Source organism: Hipposideros armiger, unplaced genomic scaffold (genome assembly GCF_001890085.2).
Source record: "Hipposideros armiger isolate ML-2016 unplaced genomic scaffold, ASM189008v1 scaffold_1179, whole genome shotgun sequence".
Lineage (NCBI taxonomy): Eukaryota > Metazoa > Chordata > Mammalia > Chiroptera > Hipposideridae > Hipposideros > Hipposideros armiger.
Genome location: NW_017732529.1, coordinates 216333 through 238623, shown reverse-complemented (window position 1 = coordinate 238623; position 22291 = coordinate 216333). Strand labels below are relative to the sequence as shown.

General features: G+C 32.9%; 1 protein-coding gene across 3 annotated transcripts in view; it reads right to left on the bottom strand.

Annotated features, from left to right (window-relative positions):
• Positions 1 to 8858: 8858 nt before the first annotated feature.
• The window catches only part of PKN2 (protein kinase N2), a 122487-nt gene continuing 109054 nt past the window's right edge, over positions 8859 to 22291 (bottom strand). For all 3 annotated transcript variants that reach the window (XM_019632818.1, XM_019632821.1, XM_019632819.1), the window contains 6 exons: positions 21294 to 21356; positions 20020 to 20096; positions 16488 to 16630; positions 12133 to 12240; positions 11851 to 11931; positions 8859 to 11763 (listed from right to left, as the gene is read on the bottom strand). In XM_019632818.1, the coding sequence (XP_019488363.1) occupies positions 11560 to 11763; positions 11851 to 11931; positions 12133 to 12240; positions 16488 to 16630; positions 20020 to 20096; positions 21294 to 21356 (676 nt within the window). In that variant the 3' untranslated portion in view covers positions 8859 to 11559. The remainder of the gene's footprint in view (positions 11764 to 11850; positions 11932 to 12132; positions 12241 to 16487; positions 16631 to 20019; positions 20097 to 21293; positions 21357 to 22291) is intronic.

The window sequence follows — 22291 nt, the reverse complement described above, 5'->3', positions numbered from 1 at the left end:
CTGTATGATATTATTTATATCCACATAAAAAGCCAATCTCATAAAGAGTAGAATGGTGGTTACCAGGGCCTGGGGACTGGGAAAATTGGGGAGTTGTTTAAGGGCACAAATTTGCAACCAGTAGATAAACAGTCCTGTAGATCTAATGCACAGCATGGTGATTATAGACAATAAATTAAAAGTTGATGCTGTGACTAGACCTTAATTGTTCCCATTACACCAAAAAAAGAAAAAAAAAGTGATGCTACTGGTATTCATATTGCAGTATATAGGTGTGTCAAACACGTTGTGCACTTTAAACTTACATATTATGTCAATTATGTCTCAATAAAAATAAATTTTGAAAAAGAAAAAATGTCAAGCCATGGCACCAAATGATCCAGAGTCCCATAATGAGATGAGCTAAGTTTATTATAAGACTTTAGAGAGGACAAAAACTATATTAAACTGGTATTAAATTGTTGAAAGACACAAACAGCAAATGTGCACTGATATAGTTGGTGACACATTGTGAGAAAATGAACTTTTCAATTTTTCTATGTTCTGGTAAGAAGCCAAAGTTGGCCATACTTTTGAGTTAAAAATTTTTCAAGGAAAATTATGATTACATGCAAGTTTCACTTTAATTTTTAAATGAGCTTATTGCATAAGATTCAACTAAACTTTAGTTATATGCAGATTCACACATTGTGAACTACTCCAAATGCTGTTGAATTATGAGAGCATTACTAAATATTTCCTTTGGTTTCTTTTGGCATTGATTGCTTCATAAAAGAAGAAAAGTGTTTTTAGAGTTTACAACTACATAAAAATGTTAGTATATTAGTTTGATTATTCCTTTTATGGCTTTAACTCTCTTGCCGACTTGAGCAAGAATAACATGTGACTTTTATATTTTTCAAGCTGACCACATATATGGATAGATAATAAGGAAAGTCTTGTCTATTTCCTGGACTTTTCCTTATTATGTAAATAGCTTGGCTTCCTTATAACGACTTAAGAATTCATACGCTGAAATCCACATTCTTGTAATTTTTATTGCTTTAGCAACAAAGTCAGCTGCTGCAAGACAATTCCCACATAAACATGTTATAATTGTGAAAAATTGCAGATATTGATAGTGATTTTCAAATTTTGTAATCTTTTAAAATTTATTGAGACTTGTTTTATGGCCAGACTAGACCAGAAGAATCAACATTACCTGAAAACTTACTAGAAATATAAATTCCCAGGCCTTACTCCAGACCTACTGAATCAGAAGTACAAATCCTTCAAGTGATTCTGACACATGCTAAAGTGAGAACCACTCGACTAAGAAAGTTGAGTTGGCTCATTTCACGGTGGTGAGAGGAGTTAGCATAGTTGTTTGGATGCAGAGATAGAGTTAACAGTGAGGTGGGGTTTTTTAACAGAGGTTGTATTATAATACAAAGAAGCAAGAGAGGGGCAGAGAGCTGAACATACGAGTGATTTGATGGATATGGGAATATACATTGGAAAAGGGGAAAAGTAAGGACTCAAGAGGGTGAGGGGTACATTATTTACTTATTATTAATATAATGAATACTGATAAAATCACCACCCAGACTGAAGACCTAAAATACTACCAATAATTTCTACCTACCAATGTACACCACCACCATTTGTCTGCCTCCCGATCAGATAATCACTATCTTTTGTGCTATATTCACTTGCTAGAAAACGAATCAATGTTTCATCACATTTGTTTGGTTAGGCTAGTTTTAAATTTTTAAAAATGATTTCATGTTGTACATAGTCTTTGATTAGCTTCTATCACACTTTGTTCTTTTGTATTGTTCCCTTAGCTGCAATTAATGTTCATTGCTCTATATTTCAGTGTAAATATACTATATTTTATTAAATCTTTTTCTTCCATTGATGAGCATTTGGGGTGTTTCCAGTTTTTGCTGTTACAAACACTATGAACATTCTTGTTCATGACTCGAGGTGCGCATGCATAAATACTTTCTTTGGGATACAGTACTCAAGTGAAATTGCTAGGGGCCAAAGTGTGTAAATGTTCGACCTTACAGGTACCAAGCTGTTTGCATAAAGTGGTTGCATTTCTGTATGCTACACACAGCAATTTATACAAGATCTCATTGTTCCACTCCATCACCACTTCAAATAGTCAGAACTAAAACTTTTTGCCACTTGAGTGTACACAAAATTTCTCAGTATGGTCTTCATTTGTAATTTTTGATTACTGTTGGGATTGGGCATGTTCATTGTCCATGTGAAATGTTTGTTCATATCTTTTGAACTTTTCCATTTTCTTTTCCTTATTGAGTTTTGGAAATTTTTAATGTTAGCTATTACAGGTATTGCACATCTTGTGTTAGATTTCTAGGTAACTTAGCTTAATTGCTATTGTAAAAGTTGTATTTTAAAAATAGTATGTATTCTAATTGTTTGATGATGGTGCATAGACATGTCACTAACTTCTGTATCTTTATCTTATAACCAGCATCTTGGGTAACTATGAGTGCTACCAAATTGCAGTCTTTTGGGTTTTCTAGGTAGACAATCATATCATTCGCAAATAATAACCATTTTATTTCCTCCTTTTAATTCTTATGTTGCTGAGTAGCAGAGTTCGACACTGAAAAGTAGTAGCGACAAGCAAGCATTGAATTCTGTCAAAGGCATCCAAATTTTAAAGGAACTGCTTCTAGTATTTCTTCATATGGGATGAAGCCATAGACTTTAGTTTAGTTTTTTTTTTTTAATATAGGTACTATTTATCAGTTTAAGGAAACCCTACCTGTACCCTGCCCATTTTTTTAAAAAAGCAGGAATGTGATCAACTTTTTCTAGATCTATTATTTTTTTCTCCTTTAATCTGTTAATATGGCAAGTGACAATTATAGATTTTTCTAATATTAAGCCATCCTTACATTACTAGGATAAACCCAATTTACTAAATTTTTTCATATATAATGAATCTGATTTAGTAATATTTTGTTTAGCATTTTTGTATCAATATTCATGAGTGAAATCTGCTAGTAACATGCTCTTATGTATTTTGTTATCTAGATTATACTGACTTCATAGAATGTGTTAGGAGATATAACTTTTCCCCATTATGTCAAGAATAATCCAGACCCAGTATTTTCTTTGTGGAAAGACTTTAACTTCTGCTTTTGTTTTCTTTAATAATTATGAGTTTACTCAGTCTTTAACATCCTCCTAGGTTGGTGTTATTTTTTCAAAAATTATCTCCACTGTTTAAAAACTTTAATTTGCATGACAATATTTTTAATTTAAAAAAATCTTCGCTGTATTTGTATTTTCACTTATGGTAGTATTCATGCCTTCTTTCATTTTTCATCTTTTCAGAGCTGTGTCTATTTTGTTACCATTTTCAAGGAATTTTTGTTTCTATTATTTATTTTTATCATGTAGTTTCAGTTTCTTCTTTTGCTTTATTTCTAGCTTCTTAAATTGAACAATTTGATCAATTATTAAAATTAGTTTCAGGTGTACAAAACAACATAGACATTTACACCCTTCACAAAGTGATAAACCAAGCCAATACCCATCTGACATCATACATAGCTATTCCAGTACCACTATTTTCCCTATGCTGTACTTTACATCATATATATATATATATACACACACAGTAATACCTTGGTTTGTGAGCATAATTCGTTCCAGAAACAAACTACTCATATTGCAAGAGATCGCTTGTTTACCAAGTTAAAATGTGTTAGAAATGTTTGCTTGTCTTGCGTTCGGAACGCTTGCAAACCAAGTCACTCGCAATCCAAGGTTTTACTGTATATACATATATATGACATTCAATGTTATATTAGTTTTAGGTGTATAGTGAAGTGGCTAGGCATTTATATAATTTATGAAGTGATCCCCTTGAAAAGTCTCGTACCCATCTGACACCATACATGATTTTTACAATTAATTTTTAACCTTCCTTTTTCTAATAAAAATTTAGTTTATAAAGTTCCCTGGAAGAACCACTTTTGCTGTATCCTGTTTTGGTATGTAATGTTTTTACTATTATTCAGTTATTAAGCATTTATTTACCACTATATCTTTCTTTGATCTATTTTTTTCCAAATATATATTTTAAAATCTTTGTTCTAATCAGTTAGAAAATATAAATTGGTTTAACTATACTTTGTCATTTTCTGCAATTTGTTTTATGGCTTAATTTTTATAAATGCTCCATGTGTGCTTCGAAAGAATGTGAAACCTTAGTTGCTGCATGCTGAATTCCATTTATATCCATTGGATCATGCTTATTGTTTTGTTCAAACATTCTATATCTCTGGTGATTTTAAAAAGTCCATTGTTCAATAATGTAAGCTAGTTGAAATCTTCCCCACCAAAGAGTATTTGTTAGTTTTTTTAAGTAGCTCTAACAATTTTTGCTTTATGTATTGGGTTGTCAGAAAAGTCATGATGTATTTTGTCTATGTTTTTCAAAGGTCATTTATTTATATAAAGAACAGAGATCAATCAATGCTATATTGCCCGTTTTGTTTGATAACCTTTTGCCATCTTGCAATGAGCTTCATAATTTCTTGTTCATAGTAGGAACTGTCTTTGTTTGCAAAAAACTGAACAAGGTGCTGATTTACAGCCTCAGCTGTATTGAACATTATACCATGCAAAGAGTTTTGAAGAGAGCAAAACAAGTGGAAGTCTGACGGCGCAAGGTCAGGCGAGTAAGGTGGATGTGGCAACACATCCCATCCAAGCTCCAATAATTTTTGATGGGTGATCAAACGTGTGTGGTCTTGCATTGTCGCGATGGGACACAACTCCTTTACAATTTACAAGGACGTTTCTAGATGATGGATTCGTTCAAACTGTCCAACTGCCCACAGTACACATTCGAATTGATTAGTTCCTTGGTAAGAGCTTGAAAAACACGATACCTTTAAAATCCCACCACACTGAGAGCATAACCTTCCTCTGATGAATGTCTGCTTTCGATGTCGTTTGAGGTGAATCATCACGTAGGGACCAAGACTGTTTGCACACCACATTGTTGTCAACAATCCACTTCTCATCATCAGTTATCAGTCACTTCAAAAAAGAATCGTTTTCCTTACGTCAAATAAGCATATTGCAGATGTTTATACGCGCCATCAAATGAACTTCTTTGAGTTCATGTGGAACCCAAATATCGAGCTTTTTTACGTATCCCAGCTTCTTCAGGTGGTCGTGAACACTTGAATGATGGATGTTCAATGTTTCTGCAATTTCCTGTGTTGTGTAACGTGGGTTTGACTCGATCAATGCCTTTATTTTGTTATCATCAGTCTTGGTGGGCCTCCCTGACTGAGGAGCCTCATTGAGATCAAAATCACCAGCATGGAATTTCATGAACCATTGTTTGCACTAATGTTCTTGTAGAGCATTTTCACCGTAAAGTTTATGCAACTTTTCACAAGCTTGACATGCGTTCTTCCCTTTATGGAAGTAAAACAGTAAAATATGGCGAAAATGCACAGTTTGGTCTTCCATCTTCAACTTGTTGTAAAATCTCCAAAACTCAACCAAATCCTTCAATTTTTTAAAATAATGAAGCTAGAACTGTCAGCTGTCATATGACATAGCAATAACATAGATGCGAATGACTCTAGTACTTCCAAAAATGAACTAGTGACATCTGTTGCAAACATGCATCATGACTTTTCCAACAACCCAATATTTGGAGGCTATTTTATTAGAGACATACATGCTTAGAATTACATCTTTTTGGCTAGAACTTTTATCATTATGTAGAAACATTGTACTCTTGGTGATAGTTATTTTTTCATGATGGGCCTAACATCTGTTTTTGTTGAATATGAAATAGCTTCAGCTTGATTTAGCATTTTGCACCATACATTTTACCTCATACTTTTAATTTCAACTTCTCTACATGCTTATATTTTTTATGTTATCATTTTGTAAGTATTAAAGCCAGATTTTTAAAAAAACTTATACCTTGCTTCTAACTAGTGAGTTTACTCCATTTACATTTATTGTGATTATTGACACATTTGAATTTACTTCCACCACCTTAGCTTTCGGTTTGGAATCGATATGCGCTACATTCCAATATCTTTACTACATTCCAATATCCTTTTGGATGTACACTTAAAGTGAATCAATACCTCGACACCCCAACAATACAATAGAAATACTTTAGCTCATATCTTCCCTATTTCAATTTTCTTATTGTGTAGAACAAAATCTTCTGTTGATTTGGTTTATTTAGATATACCCAAGTGTTTACCATTTTATTTGTTCACAAGACTTTTTCTATCTTAGATCACATTCTGGGATTATTTTCCTTCTTGCTGATGTACTTCCTTTAGAGTAGGAACCATGATAATAAACCCTCTTTTTTTAAAAAAATTAAATTTATTAGAGTGACATTGGTTAGTAAAATTATAGATTTCAAGGGTACAATTCTATAATACATCTATGTATTGCATTGTGTGTTCACCACCCAAAGTCAATTCTCCTTCCATCATCATGTATTTGATCTTTACCCTCTTCTAGCCCCCCACTTCCTCCCTTACCCTCTGGTAACCACTAAACTGTTGCCTGTGTCTGAATTTTTGTCTGTTGTTTTCAGTTTTATATCCCACATATGAATGAAGTCATATGGTTCTTGACTTTTTCCACCTTATTTCGCTTAGCATAATCTCAAGATCCATCCATGTCATCGCAAATGGCAGTATTTCATCTTTCCTTATGGCTGAGTAGTATTCCATTGTATATATGTACATATCTTTATCCGATCATTTATTAAAGGACACTTTGGTTGTTTCCATGTCTTGGCCCTGTGAATAATGCTAAAATGAACATAGGGAGTACATATATCTTTACGGATAAATGTTTTCAGATATTTTGGGGAAAAACCCAGAAGAGGGATTGCTGGGTCTTATGGTAATTATATTCTTAATTTTTTCTGAGGAGCCTCCATACCATTTTCCATAGTGGCTGTACCAGTTTATTTTCCTACCAGTAGACTATGAGTGTTCCTTTTTCTCCATAGCCTCTCCAACACTAGTTATTACTTGTCTTATTGATAAAAGACATTCTAACAGATGTGAAATGGTACCTCCTTTTTAAAAACATCTTTATTTGCTCTCATCCTTAAAAAAAAAATTTACTTTCTATTTACACAATCCCAGGTTTACATTTTGTTTTCCAATGCTCTGGACAATATTCCACTGCTTCTACTGTAGCTATTGAGAAGTCAGCTGTTAGTCTTTTCTTTGTAAACCATTAGTCCTTTTTCTCCAAGTAGTTCCAAGATAATGTTTTTGGTGGTTTGCAGTTTCAGTACAATAGTCCCATATGTAAATTTATTTATATTTATCCTATATAAAGAGGATATTTTTCATCTCTGGCCAATTTGCATCTCTCTAAATATCGCCCCTCTTCAATGATTTCCTTGTGGGTCTTGTTATATTATCCATGTTCTTAACCTTCCTTTATTTCCAGTTTCCTTAACTTTTGACTTATATGGGACTGATTTTTCAGACATGTTCTCTAGTTTTCTTTTCAGCTGTCTAATCTACTGTTAACCCTTCCACTGAGTTTCACATTTGGTCAATTATATTTTTCATTTTGGGATTAAAAAAAAGTGTTCATTTCTTTGAAATTTCACTTTACGTGTTTATCGTGGTATTTTAGGTATATAAACATTTTATATATAACTATTTTACATATTTTATCTAAAAATTCTAATATTTGCAATCTTTTCGAGGAATGTCTAAGTTTATTATTTTTGTTGACTCTCATTCAAGGTAGCTTGCTGTCTCTCATCGGTTTGGTGATCTTTGACTAGGTATATTACTTAATCTGTGGAAGTCCTATGTTCCCATCCTGGAGAAGCTTTCCTTCAGAAGTATTTGATTCTACCGTAGAAAGAGAGTGACCTCCAAGCTAGAACTTGAGGATTTTAGAACAGAAGTTCTACTGCTATTGCAAGGTTTGTTATCCTAATGGTATTGCTACAGGAATCCATCACTGGCCACCCCATTTCTGGGTGCCTGCATTTCCAAAGCCAGCCCCCTGTCATTCTGGCTCTTACCCTTTCCAACTTCCTACTTCTCTGGCATATTCTGTGTACTCAGCTTCCAGTCCCAACCTCTGAGCAGTCTCACTCTTGTGCTTGAGTACTCCTTAACTCTTAGGTGCTGAAGCCTTAGCTTGTCCAGATTCATGCTCGTTTGTTTGCTTGTTTTGGGGTGAGGTTGCTGGAGGCCACTCTTAGCTTTAATGAGACCAGACATACCTCAAATTATATGTCTTAAGGAGGTCTTAAAGCTTCTACTTAGTTACGCTACTAGAAGTGGGAATTATGCAAGATTTTTGAAACTTATTTAAAATTTACCTCTATATATATGCATATATTTGCATACATGTTTATACACACACACACACATACACACACACGTGAGCACACATACACCTAATATCTCAAACACTAGACCTCAAATGATAGCTAGAAGGTAAATAAGACTTCTAAATTAAGATTATGATCTATGGATTGGGATTTGGTCCACTGGGTTTGTCATACTCTTCCTCAGTTTTTTTTGAAGATCAGCAGCACTTGTAAAAATTTTGTTAGATTTGAATCTATAATGCAGCATTCACCTAGTCAACATATAATGGCAATAATTCCATTATGACCCTAATTTGTGATACAGGGATAACATGGATTATACCTAAAATAGTCCATTTGCAATTTTTGAATAAGATGGCTATAAAATGGCTAGTATTCTGTTTCCATTTACCTACTTTCTGAAAGGTCAGGTCCTAAAATAAAATAACCTCAAACAAGTGAAAAGTACACATAATACTGGTGCTTGCATTTCAGCATTAATGCAGAGTGTTCTTTATTTGTGAAGACTTTGATGTTCCCCCCCACCTTTCTATCCTCATTGTCTAGCACGCAGAAGGCATTCCATAAATATCCACTGAATGAAAGATGCTACTGATTTTGCAGGAGTAAGATGCAAAGTTTTCCATTATTACCAGTGAAGAGAACAACTTGCTTTGAATCTTCATGATTTTGCCCTTCCCCAGGAAAAAAAGTACTTGCAAGAAGGCTAATTAAGTTAAATAGTCTTTGAAATTTTGAATATAATAAAGCTAATGCATATTTTGATCAACAGGAAGTTTCCAAAAGGAAATAATACTTAAAAACAAAGTTACAAATTATAATCTATTTAAACTTTAATTTGTGCATTTGTGGTAATTTATGACTGCAAACACTTTTTTTCTTAGAATGACATAGTTAAAGGCACAATTCATTTGAATGCATAGTGTACCATTCTAAAATATCCTCATTTCCTTACAAAGTGCTTGAGCAGTCACTTACACATACAGTAATAGCAAAATATATTTACACTCTATAGAGTTTAAAATTTTAAAATCTAAAATATATTTTAAAAACTACAGACAAAATTAGTGCTTTCTTCAGCTTAATTGTGTGAATATACCCTGCCCTCTAATTTTTTTAGTGATTGACTTCAATTAAAAAATTTTCTGTACACTGTGTAGTTACAAAATGCTATGTCAGTTTTTAATGCTAAAAGCCTATTTTAGACATTGCTTTTTATGCATATTTGAGAACCAGAAAAGGTGTACAGACTGTACCTCAAAAGTATTTAGTGTTTTTTAATGTTGTGTTAATACTGTTTAAATTAAAGCCAGACAGTTAATCTAAAATCCTCTATTGTCATTACCGAAAGTTAACTGGCATTTAAAATAAACTTTAAACAACATATTGCTCCTTTTGTAAGATTATCCCCCAAAGGATCTTGGGTAATAATCAATTTGAAAGAAAATATGAATTATCTCTGAACAATTTTAACTGTTCTTAGAGTACAAGAACATGCCAACACACCCTGGGAAGGCTGAAATATCTATAAATGTTTTTAGCTCAACTCTATAAACAAATGTATTTTCATGTTTCTCATAGGATTTAAACTTGAACAATTTTTAAGACATGAGATCACCGTGATTAAAAGGTTAATTTCAGTTCCTGAGGTATGATGACCCTAACATGCTAATAAGCACAGAATCAAAGATGTTATTACTGAACTAAGGATAAACAATGAAGTCATGGACTAGAAGGGAAAAACAAACAAACAAACAAACAAAAAACCCAAAAAACTCCAGGCAAGTGGAAAAGTCATGGCTTGCAAAAAGACTTTCCTGTTAGAGCATTTAAAAAGCCACAAAAGGATCCTCTGAAGAGTTTTAAAAAGCATTTGATCAAATTATTTTTGAGACTTTTGAGGTACAGCTTTAGTGTTATAATTTTTATAAAATATAGACTGTTTTATAAAAAATATTTATACATTCTGTTACAATATATTGCTTTTGCCCTTAGTAACTGCCAATATAAAATCTGGATCCAGTGGCCTAAAATCTACAAATTCACTTAATTAAATGCTGGAGTTTGAGGTGTCTGCTTGGCCACTGTACAAAAGTGATGAAGTGGTGAAATTAAATAATAAACCTACAACACAGAATACATTACAACTTGCACATATACATGTTCACAGCATGTATACAATGATAATCCCTACGTTTTAACAAAGACATAGTTCCCTTCTACAGTAGGCACAGAATAAGATGAACTAGGTTGATGAATGTACAATGAATATAAAAAAAGGATAATCAGTTCACTGATTTTGGAAGAACGTATGACTGAACATACTGAGTGTCTCGACTTTGGGAATGCATATAGGTTAACACAGTATCTTGGTTCAGGCTAATCAGAAGTCCTCATTCTTAAAATTTTAAGTAAATGCTGATGTTTACTTGTTCCTGTTCATTTCAGCTTGGTTCAATAAACAAAAAATTGTTTGGCAAGTAGCTCTGTTGGAAGGCTGTGAGGTTCTGTTACAAGGTTGGTAAAGATAAGGCAATAAAAAATTTTCTCCTAATAAATATAGAAAATTTATAAAACAAGACATCATTTCATTTCATTTAAAAAAAGCTTGAAAATGTGCACAAACTACCACTACGTTTTTTGATATTACAGTAATTTCTTTAAAAAAATAAGAGCATTTGCCTTATTCAAACAGAATTATACTATGTGTGAATAGTAATAGCATCCCAAGCCTTTTTTTTCTTTATAAAAATATAGCTAAGTGAAGTTAACTGATTAATTTTCCTTCCACTTAAGGCAGGTATACGGCAAAGATAGGGACTGCAGAGGAGTGATTTTTTTTTCCTTTTTTAAAAACAATAGACTATTGATCCAAAAGTATTAATTTGTGATAGATTTTCATGGCAGATGTTCATTCAGCTTACAGTCCACGAAACTGTTTCCAGTGCTCAGATTTATGTTGAAAATACATTGAGAAGCCACTTTTCAAGAAGGTATTAGAAGTACTTTCTAAACAAATCTTCATGTGTTAAAAAAAAAAAAAAGAAAAGAAAAAAAAACTCAGAAGCTACTGGTGGCACAGAGAGCAAATGAAGGGTTGCTATTTTTAAGAGGTCATCGTGTGAGTCAGTCTGCTTGGTTTCACAGTGTCTAGGAACTTAACACCAATCAGCAATGTAGTCAAAATCTCTGAACATTTCTTGCTCCTCTTCTGAAAGTATCCTTGGTTCTCGAGGTGGAGTCAGAATAGGTGCTTCTGAGGTAAATTCATCATCAAAATTACTAACATCTTCTCGTCCTCTAATGGTAGGTACAAACGGCGGCTTTACTTTTTTGTCCATCAGAGCACTCCAATCAATTAGCTGGATTACAAAATATAAAATGACCAGTTTAGTTTTCTATTCCTAATTGCTACAGTTCCATAAAAAATTTTAAACTATCATATTTACCCGGAAAAATGGGTGCTTCTTGACATCCTCTGCATCTTTCTCACCAGCTCCAAGGCGCCTCTCAGGGTTTCTTCTTAATAGCTAACACAAAGTAAAAAAATTAAACTAGTGACTTCATTGATAAGGATTCTCTTAACTTGCAAAGATTAAAATTTTATTTTGGTGTGTGTGTTTGTCTAAACCATGCAACATCTATGAACTGAAAAACAACTTCTAAAATTCTTTTGGGAAATGTCCTTCAATATAAAAAGTTTAAGTAGTTTATAAACCATTAATTCTTACCCTTCTCATTATCGAAATGGCTTCTGTAGATAAGAACCTTGGATACCTTACTTCATCATTTACAATACTGTCAAAAACCTCCTCTTCATCATCACCAGGAAAGGGAGACTAGAAGAAATATCTCTGAGTAAGTCAAAATGAGTTTCAATACAGTAAAATCTTATCACATATCCAAAGTACAATCAAGAACCAGGTAGCAAAAACAAAAACATAGCCAAAAAAACCAACCCACCACAACATTAAACAAACAGACTACAAGAAGTCAAAATTGATACATATCTATTACCCAGAGGATATACCATATAGTCTTACTGTAATCTTCCTTAAATTTGTTTCTCAGACCTTAATAACAATTTGATCATATTATATAATATCGTTTTTCATTTAATTTAAATCCATTCTATTTTATTTCATCCATTTGCTCATTTATCTGGCCAGACAGTCAATATTTTGAGTACCTAACAAACAGATAGTGGGAAATATTTACATACTAGACACAATCCTCAAGAAGCTCAGTATTGTGGAAAGACAGAAGGAAATGGGTAAGGGGAATATGGTAATGAGCATTACTACAGAGAAAAGCACAGAGTTTGTGGGAATACATCAGATATGGATGTGTTTTAAATTTCACAGTCAGTAGCAAATTAATGGTCACAAAACACAATTAGAAATTTTGTAGACATAATGACTACACTAAGAAGCAGCTGCCCCCAAAAATTAAACTGACATTGAAAGACACACAAAGACTGAAGTAAAGGGATGGGGGAAAGAAATTTCATGAAAATGGAAACTAACAAAAAGCTGAGGTAACAATACTTATACCAGCCAAAATAGGCTGTAAAACAAAGACTATAACAAGAGACAAAGATGGACCTCGAAACTTCACCTCTGGGTATTTACCTGAAGAAACCCAAACACTACTTCAAAAGAATGTGTATGTGTATTAAGTTCACTGTAGCATTATTTACAGTAGCCAAGATATAAAGGCAACCTGGGTGTCCCTGAATGGACAAAAAAGGAGGTGGTACATATATACAATGGAATATTACTCAGCCATTAAAAAAAAAAAAAAGAATGAAATCTTGCCATCTGCTACAACATGGAGGGACCTAGAGGGTATTGTGCTGAGTGTAGTAAGTCAGACAGCGAAAGACAAGTGTCATATGATTTCACTTATAAGTGAACTCTAAAGAACAAAATAAACAGAAACAAACTCGTAGATACAGAGAGCATTTTGATGGTTGCCAGATGGGAGGAGAGTTAGGGGTGGGTGAAAAGGGGAAAGAATTAAGAAATACAAACTGGTTGTTACAAAGTACTCATGGGGATGTAGGGTACAGCATAAGGGATATAGTCAATAATACTGTAATAACTATGTATGGTGTCAGATGGGTTCTAGATTTATTGGAGTGATAGATGGGGACAGGGCGAAAAAGGTAAAGGGATTAAAAATACAAATTTGTAAAAGAAAAAAAAATTAAACTGAAAGGAACTCAAAAAGCACATATTTCCAGGCCTATTTAATGCTCTATATGCAACAGGTCTTGGGGGGCATTTCAGTAAGCATAGTATTAAAATTATTACTCATAATGACAATGACTCAGTCATAAAAAAGTAGTTTAATTACATTCAGTATAACAATATGGTGTATAAAGGGATATACTCTCAGCCATGTGGAAAACATGGCTATGAAATATGACTTATTATTTCAGAATTTCAGATAGCTTAGATTTGACTGCTTGCTTCCTGTAAGGTATTAAAGAATGAAGACCAAGCAGCAAGCAGTATCAATGGGAAGGGAGGGATCTTTGACCTGAGGAATCTGTGAAAATGAATTCAAAATTCAACTTCCTGAAGCTGAAGCTGCGTATCCTATTGTTCATATCTAAGATAATTTCAAATTTCTCAGTTATCAAAACTTTGGTTTATTCATTCATTCAAAATACATACATCAAATATCTACTATATGGGACAATATAATTTCTTTCTGGGATTGTGACAAATCAGGGGAAAACTCTATATCACAAGGATTCTCAATCAGAATTTCAAGTGGTAATACAAAGTGCTTTTGTTTCCTATTTGATCAATCTTGTATTTGAAAACTATCATTCCATGAGTCTCTGAATAGTGAAGATACATCTTCATATTTGTTAAGATGTTAAAGTTCCTTGTTTCTGCAAATAGATTACAAGCAAACAGGGCTAAACAACAAAAGGCTAAAAAATGTGTCTGAAGCACATGTAAAAATGCAATAGTCTGGTCAGACGTCAAGCATGTAATTTCAGTATCTAAGGTTACTTTAAACTTCTCTGATACCTTCACTCTCATTTGGCAGAGGGAAAGGAGATGTGGTGCATTAGTTTATTCCTGGAGTCTTTCTAGTCCTCAAAAGTTATACAAACACAAATTTGAATATGCATGATATAGCCAGTGAGTGTTCAATTATTTGTAATAATATAGAAAGGAGACATAAACTTTAGCCAATCCTCATTTTTATTATAGTTAAAAAAAGTTATTGCTAAAATTTCACCAATGCTATAAACCTATGAAGTATACTAATGAGTTTTAAAGTTTAGTTCTTTCCCCAACTACCCTCTTATGGAGGTGCTAAGGAGAAATGAAATTGCATAAAGGAACTGTGAAGGAATAGCTGGCCCCATTGTCTTTTATCTCCTAGTAATTAAGAGCTTAATTAATTAGAAGCTCTTTTTAAAAAATATGGAACAGGAGCTTCCTTGCTTGTTCACTGCCCAATCTTCCAGTCACTTTAGAATAGGAGGAAGTAGAATCTACTGGCTCTTAATTCTGTAGTATTTTGCAATAAACTCATATTCTTTGTATGTAATCTCTAATATGGAGGGTAAATTTTAAGTAAGCATATAATTTTTGGCAGCCTAGCTAAATCTCATACGTAACTAATACTACATCTAAAAAGCAAAGCACAAAAATGTTACTTTTTTGAAAAGGGATTTCAAGTATGCCAGCCAAAGACTACAGAAACAACTATTACGAGTACTTATGGCACTCTTAGAAAGTAAAGACCATCATGGATTATGGATAAAATACATCTTTCCATCCTAAAACACCATTTAACAGCTTTCCTAAACAGAGGTAAAAAATTCAGACCTGGACCATTGGTGGTAAGAATAGAAACAAGGTTGGGTAGTGTGGACTCAATACCCTGTCCTGGAGGCAGCAAAGCATAATGGTTTAGAGGTAGGTTCTGAAGCCAGAGGGTCAGGATTAAAATCCAGGCTCCAGCACATGATAGCTGTGTGACTTTAAGCAACTTATTAAACTTCTTTCTGTTTCCATTTATACATCTAAAAATGGGAGTAAGATTAGTATTGAGTTCATTAAACGTTGCTGAAAAATTAAATGAGCTATATATATAAAGCACTCAGAATGGTGCTTAGCACATGATAAACATTTTAATTAGCTATTTCTTTCCCGCCTTTCCCAAGTATTTACTCCAATTTGACACACCAAAAGGGGCTGTTGTTTGGATGAAATGAAATCATTTATTTGTTTGTGGTAAGTGCCACTATATGACAATCACACAGCAAAACTTTAGAAATTCGTGACATTCAATAATTTGGTCATTCATTCGTTCAGCTACTAATTTATTTATGCCAAAAATGTACAAGAAAGGTTGCTGGCATTGGGGAAACTGCAGAACAATGAACCAATCCCACAAGATAATTTTTCTTGCAGCTCGAGATCATCAAGCCCCTCTAAGTAGTTTTCAATTACTTGTCTAAATATTGACTCTTTCCCGATTCCACCCTAATTTATAATTTTCAACAATTTGTAACAAAATAGTCTTTTATTGCTGCTTTATTTATTAGATATAACTCACTGTTTCCTAAGTGGTAAAAATTTCTGGGTACAACTAAGTTGTACCCAGAAATTTATTTCAAGTTTAGCTAAAGAAAACAGTAGGGAAAAAAAAGTTGATCTTTTTCATTCTGCTGTACTGCTTTTGAAAGTAACATTTATTTTTGACCAGGGGATAGCTGACTTTTCTTAACAGGTACAGAGGACATTCTTTTCATTAGTCTTCCTGTTATTCTATTTTGTATGGAATGATCAGTTATATTATTGTATCTTAAAATCATAAAACCATAGCAATAACAAAATGTAAGTAACTATTTTCAAAGCATTGGTAATTGCATTCCACAGACAATAAAAAGACTAAAAAAGACAGCAAAGGTAATTATAGAATCATAGGCAATTACTAGTATACTTATAAAACTTAACTTTATGTAGGTGACATTAAGTGGTTTTATAAAAGACACCCTTTGTTCTTTCAATCATCTTTCCTCTTTTTTTCTCACGTATTTTGTACTGCTTACCTCACCAACAAGCATTTCATATATAAGTACACCAAGGCCCCACCAATCTACAGCCCTTGTATAGGATGTTTCTGTTAATACTTCTGGGGCAAGAAATTCAGGAGTGCCACAAAATGTACTTGTTCTATCTCCATATCCCATTCCTGAAAAAGATAAAATTTAAACATTTGTTAGCAAAGAAAAAATCTAGCATAAAAATTAGAAGATATCCTTCGGAAGCAAAATTAAAGTTGCACATTAGTGCATGGTGACCAAACTCAAAATATATCAGACTTTTAAAGAAAATGTTAAGGATTGGTATAGAGAAGCCTGTGCAATAGCAACTTTACTATTTAATTAATAGGTAAAAATAAATAAAATTTCCATACTTTACTTATTTTCTCTTTCTTGTCATTACTTTACAAGTGATGCTAAGAAGAAGTTACTACAAAAGGAACTGATTCTGAGCTTCAATTTCTATTATCTTTTCAATTCAATCCTTTAAGTTTATTTGCTTCATTATAAAAATAACATTAAGTATAGCTTGGAAAATACCACATAGCAACCCTTGGAAAATCAAGACACCAAATGTGTCATATGATATAGAGATATGGTATTGATATTTTAGCTAACTAGTTTTCAAATATGTGTTCCTCATAATTTAGTAATACATTAATCAAATATATATTCTACATATTGAAGATAATGTCTCAATATATTCTAGTGTTAAAAGCTCATATAAGCATCTTCTTATGAAAGAACCTGAAAGAAAAGCCAGCCATTCTAAATTTAAAAAGGTATATATTTTAAATGATTGAAATATTAAACAAATTTATAAGTCTATAGACCAAGTCTTGAAGGGCATAATTAAATACATTAGCACATTAGGGTGAGGGTTTTTGGTTTTTTTTGGGGGCAAAATTTCTTTAACATTGTCATATTGTTTTTTCTCCAATAAAATATTTTTTTAAAGAGTTGATATATCTATGTAAGCTCTATAAAATTCTTTTAAATGAGTTGATCAAGATTAGGAAAAAGTTAACAAAGATGGAAACAGAACTAATGTTTCTTGATTTTTATTCTGCGCACCGATCACTACTAGAACATATTACATATGACTCATAAGTCATATCTTTTTACCCTTGCTTTTTTAATAGTAATATTATACACCTGTGACATTTTAATGTAATGCATATATATTATGTTAATTATAGTAATACAGTTATCATACTTCATTCATTCTGATAAATTTTCTTGTTTTGATATTTTTAAAAGAGGTTGAAAGTAGGCCTGATTATCCAGGATTTCAAATTGGTAAACTCCATGTAAGTGGTTAACATCAGGCTATGGAGTCATAAGGATCTGGGTTTAAATTCCAGCTTTGCCAGTTGTTAGCCATGAGAGCTTGGGAAAGTTGTCTTACCTAAAAGCCTAGTTTCCTCAGCTGTATGTTGAGGTTAATACTATTATTTACCTTCATAAGATTGTTGTTATTTAAGACTATGAAGCATATGAAGCATTTGGTAAAGTGCTTGGCACACAGTAAGTGCTCAAAATTGTTACCTATTATTATAACGTACTGCATATATTTTCTGATAATGAATAAAAGCACATTTAATGAGTCTGGTTATTGAATACATATTTTCTGAGTACCTATTATATTCTAGGCATCTATGCCAGGGGGTGGGAACATAAAAATGAGAGTAAGACACAATTCTTGTCTTTAAGGAGTTTACATGAAAATGGAGGAAAACAGACATATATTGATAATTTTTTAATGATACAGTAAGAGCAAGATATTATAGAAGCACTGCAAAGTAGGATTCCTAAAGCTGACTTGGGGATTGGCATAGGAGAGGAGGCGAGTCTCAGGTAACTTTATGGGCAGTTAAATGACACCTGAGTTGAGTCTGAAGGATGAGAAGACATTAGTCAGCAAACGAGAAATGGGATGGGAGACAGTGGTGGAGAGACATAGAGTAAGCAGTTCATCACTGCTGAAGCAGAAAGTACTAGGCAGACAGCAGCAACAGACATGGCTGGAGAGGTTGGCAGGCAGATCAGGAAGGGCATTTTATATCACATCTTAGCCATGGAAGGATTTTCAGCAGGGGTGTGCGGTAGTCAGCTTTCTATTTATGTGGGCCCCTTTAGCATTTTAGCAATTACATGGCAGACTGATTTGAGGGAGAAAAAGACTAGAGGCAGGAAAGGTTAAGAGGCTATTAAAGTAGTCTTGTCAAAACGAGATGATGGTTGGCAGTAATAGAGGGGAAATAAAACATTTAAGATGTATTAAGGAGGTAGATGACAGCACAATATGATGATTAACTGGGTGTGGAAAGTAGAGAAGAGGACAGAGTCCATAATTCCACATTTTCAAATTGGGAGGCTGAGAGGATTGTGGCACCATCAAGTATGAACTAAACTATCTGAGGGAAAGAAACTATTTTTGTTTGTATGTGTCTGAGGTACCTACTGACTATTCAGGTAGAACTGTCTAGTAGACAGTTGAATATATATGTTAAGGGAGAAAATAATAGATTTGGGTATCATTAGCATATAGTTGCTATTTAAAAACTAGCACTGAAGTGCAATGAACTAAGGAAAGACTCTGAGGAACAAGAGCATTTAAATTAACAATGTTCAATACAGAGAAATCCAATAAGAGGAAAAAAACTTTTACTGGATTCAGTAATTAGGAGGTCAGTGGACAACTAACAGACATACACTTACAGAGCTCTTTCTTCCATCCATCCATCCAACTACTTATTAATTCAACGTTCACTGAATACTTAAGATGTGCCAAGCACTATACTATGTGCTATGGAAACAAGAAGTTACCAGGGTAGAGGAGGAGACAATGTTTATTATAATGCAATATATTAAATGTAAAAAATACCTTTATATGTAAGGCACTGTGCCACATACTTACCTCTGATTCTCATAATAATACCAAACAAGAATTATATTTACTTTGTAGCTGAGGAAATAGGCTAAATGAGGTTAAAAGTAACTAGTCCAAAGACGCACAGCAAATAAGTGGCAGAGCCAGAATTTAAACCTATGACTCTCTGGTACCTACTGCCACGCTCTTTACTTTCTTATAGGGTTTCTGATTCTTATTTCCTCAGTTTACTTATTTACTTTTGAATATATAGAAAGGATTCTTGAGATATATGTGTATTTTTCCTATTTAAAAATGTTAAAGTTTTAAGAAGCTGGAGAGAAGTTATTAGGCCTATATAACTCACTCTGTACAGGCCCAGTGAAGTGAAAACTTTGGTACTTAACCAATGTTTTCTTAGAGTAGTGATAGAATTTAATCAAAGAGAATCTTAGTTTTATATTATGATTTCTGAAAATCTTTCATATTCAAAATTATTTCATATTCACAGAAGTCTTAATGTCATAATCAGGTTATATGAACGATCTGTAATGTCTTAATAATTAATTAAAAATAAATTTTCCTTTCCATAGACAAAATAAAAAACTACCAAAGTTCAAAGGAATAATAAACTACTAGAAACGGAACTTTAAAATGTCTAATTACCTTCTTTGCAAAGACCAAAGTCAGCAATTTTCACAAAGCCTTCTGTATCTAGCAATAAGTTATCCAATTTCAAATCTCTGTTTAGGATAAAAAAAAAGAAATCAAAATCAGTAGATACTGCAGTAATAAAATTATTTCACTAGGAGCTGCACTTTCTTTTTACTAAAAACAAGTTTTTTAAGTTACAATTTGAAATTTAAATGCTATATTACAAACATTCATTTTTCTTCCTTTTGGAAACTTCATTACTCTGCATAATATATTTTCTGAATAATATTTCCTGTTATATAGAAAAGGAAGACTGTAGTAAAAAAGGAATGTTTTATGGATTTAAATATATATTTTAAGCATGAAAGGAGGTCAAGTATCTTTAACTCAGATTTTATTAATTTTTCATTTGTGATAATATGACTTGTATTAAATTTGAAGTTTGACTACATATCACCCATAAGAAAGAATTCTCTAACAGTATAAATAAGGTACCAGGGGGGCAGGTTTAACTTTCTAAGAGAATTATTCAAAATAAACAGATAGCTATCTATCCATACTAATTGATTAGAAATTAAGTTGAAAATATTTTATCCTTTCCGTAAAATAAGACCATAAGGAAGGAAGCTCTTACATTGAAAATATTGTTAGAAGTTTGAATAAACCAATGTTCATAGTCTCCTAATTATGACTGGCCCTCCCATAATTTGTTTAGTATAGAGCAATGCTATATTCCAAGTGTCGCCCACAGGCTAGCTGCTGGGCTATGAACTATTTGTTATGGGTATGCAATCTGATAAGGAGCTTGTGCCATACATAAATCAGCTATGTCACCAAGTACACTGTTTAGCTGACAGCAAGACTTAATGAAGGCAGCAGGGTAGTTTTACACTCTGGCCCAAGCTACTTAGCTTATCACGGACAAACTGTGAGTAGTACTAGTCTATAGAAGCTTTCTGCAGCGGATAAGTCGAATGTAAATATTCACCAGGATGAATATTGGTGGTGAACTGTGTTATCACAGGCCAACTTATAATTTCACTATTCTTATTAATGGGTAGAGGTTCAGGAACTAAGCGGTTCATCACATAAGTATTGTGTTAACCATGTTCTTCAAAGTTATGGAGTTTAACTTTTTTAGAGGTCACGTAAATGAACTTCTTTAGAGGTCATGTAAATGAAAGAGAAAATTAAGAAGCTGGTTAAATACAAAATATCCTTCTTAGTTATCTTTAATTCTAATTTGTACCAAAGTAAGCCATTAGAAAATACCAAACTTTACTTACCTATAAACAATTTTGTGTTCATGTAAATACTGCAACCCAAGAACAACACATGCAGCATAAAATCTGTTTGGAGAATTAAATTTTAAAAAGTTTAATAAATTCCACTACTCTTTTATGATTCAAAGCAGAATTCTGTAGTAAACTAATTTCACAAATATTTAGTCCTTACTGTGTGCCAGACATAGTAAGGCATGTGCTAAATACTGGAGGTAAAATTAAAAAATAAGAAAAATACAATCTCTACAATGGAAGCCATTAACTTTTCCTGATGGAGTCACTGTAATCCTTAGAATAGACACTTGACCTGGTTCTGTAGGAGAAATTACAATATGCCATTAGCGCAAAAGTACAGTGTGAAAAGTCCCAGATTTTGCCATGTATAATGTGCTCCTGTGTATAATGTGCAGCCATGCTTTTGGCCCACATATTCAAGGAAAACATTTTTGGTTTTAACTTTTTAACTCAAATTTTTATTTGTTTACATTTAGGTACTTGTTTTTAGTATCATAAAGGAATTTTAGCATTTATTTTTTAACATATTATGGTACAAGGAATTTTATGTAACAAATAATTACAAAACACAAGAACAGATACAAGGTACAAGAAATTTTATGTACCAGTAACAAATTTACGGTATTTAGGCAACATAGAAGGCCAAGAACTCTTCGTCATTACAAGTTCCACAAAACTGATTATCATATTCCAGGGTATTATTTTGCATACGGATAACGTTACTGATTTCTAGACTTATACTTTTAACTCATAAGCATAAATAAAATCTGCTCCATATATCTGTAATGGTTATAATGAGAATCAAACAAAGGAGTGAAAGGGAAAATGTTACATAAATGTCAGTTGTCAGAATACAGACAAGTGACAAAAATTCAAGAATAAACCCAATAAAAGTTTACTATTGGTTTGGGATATGTTTTGGAGGTAGAATTAATTGAATTTGCTAATAATTTGGATGTTGCTTGTGAGGGAAAAGAGGACCAAGA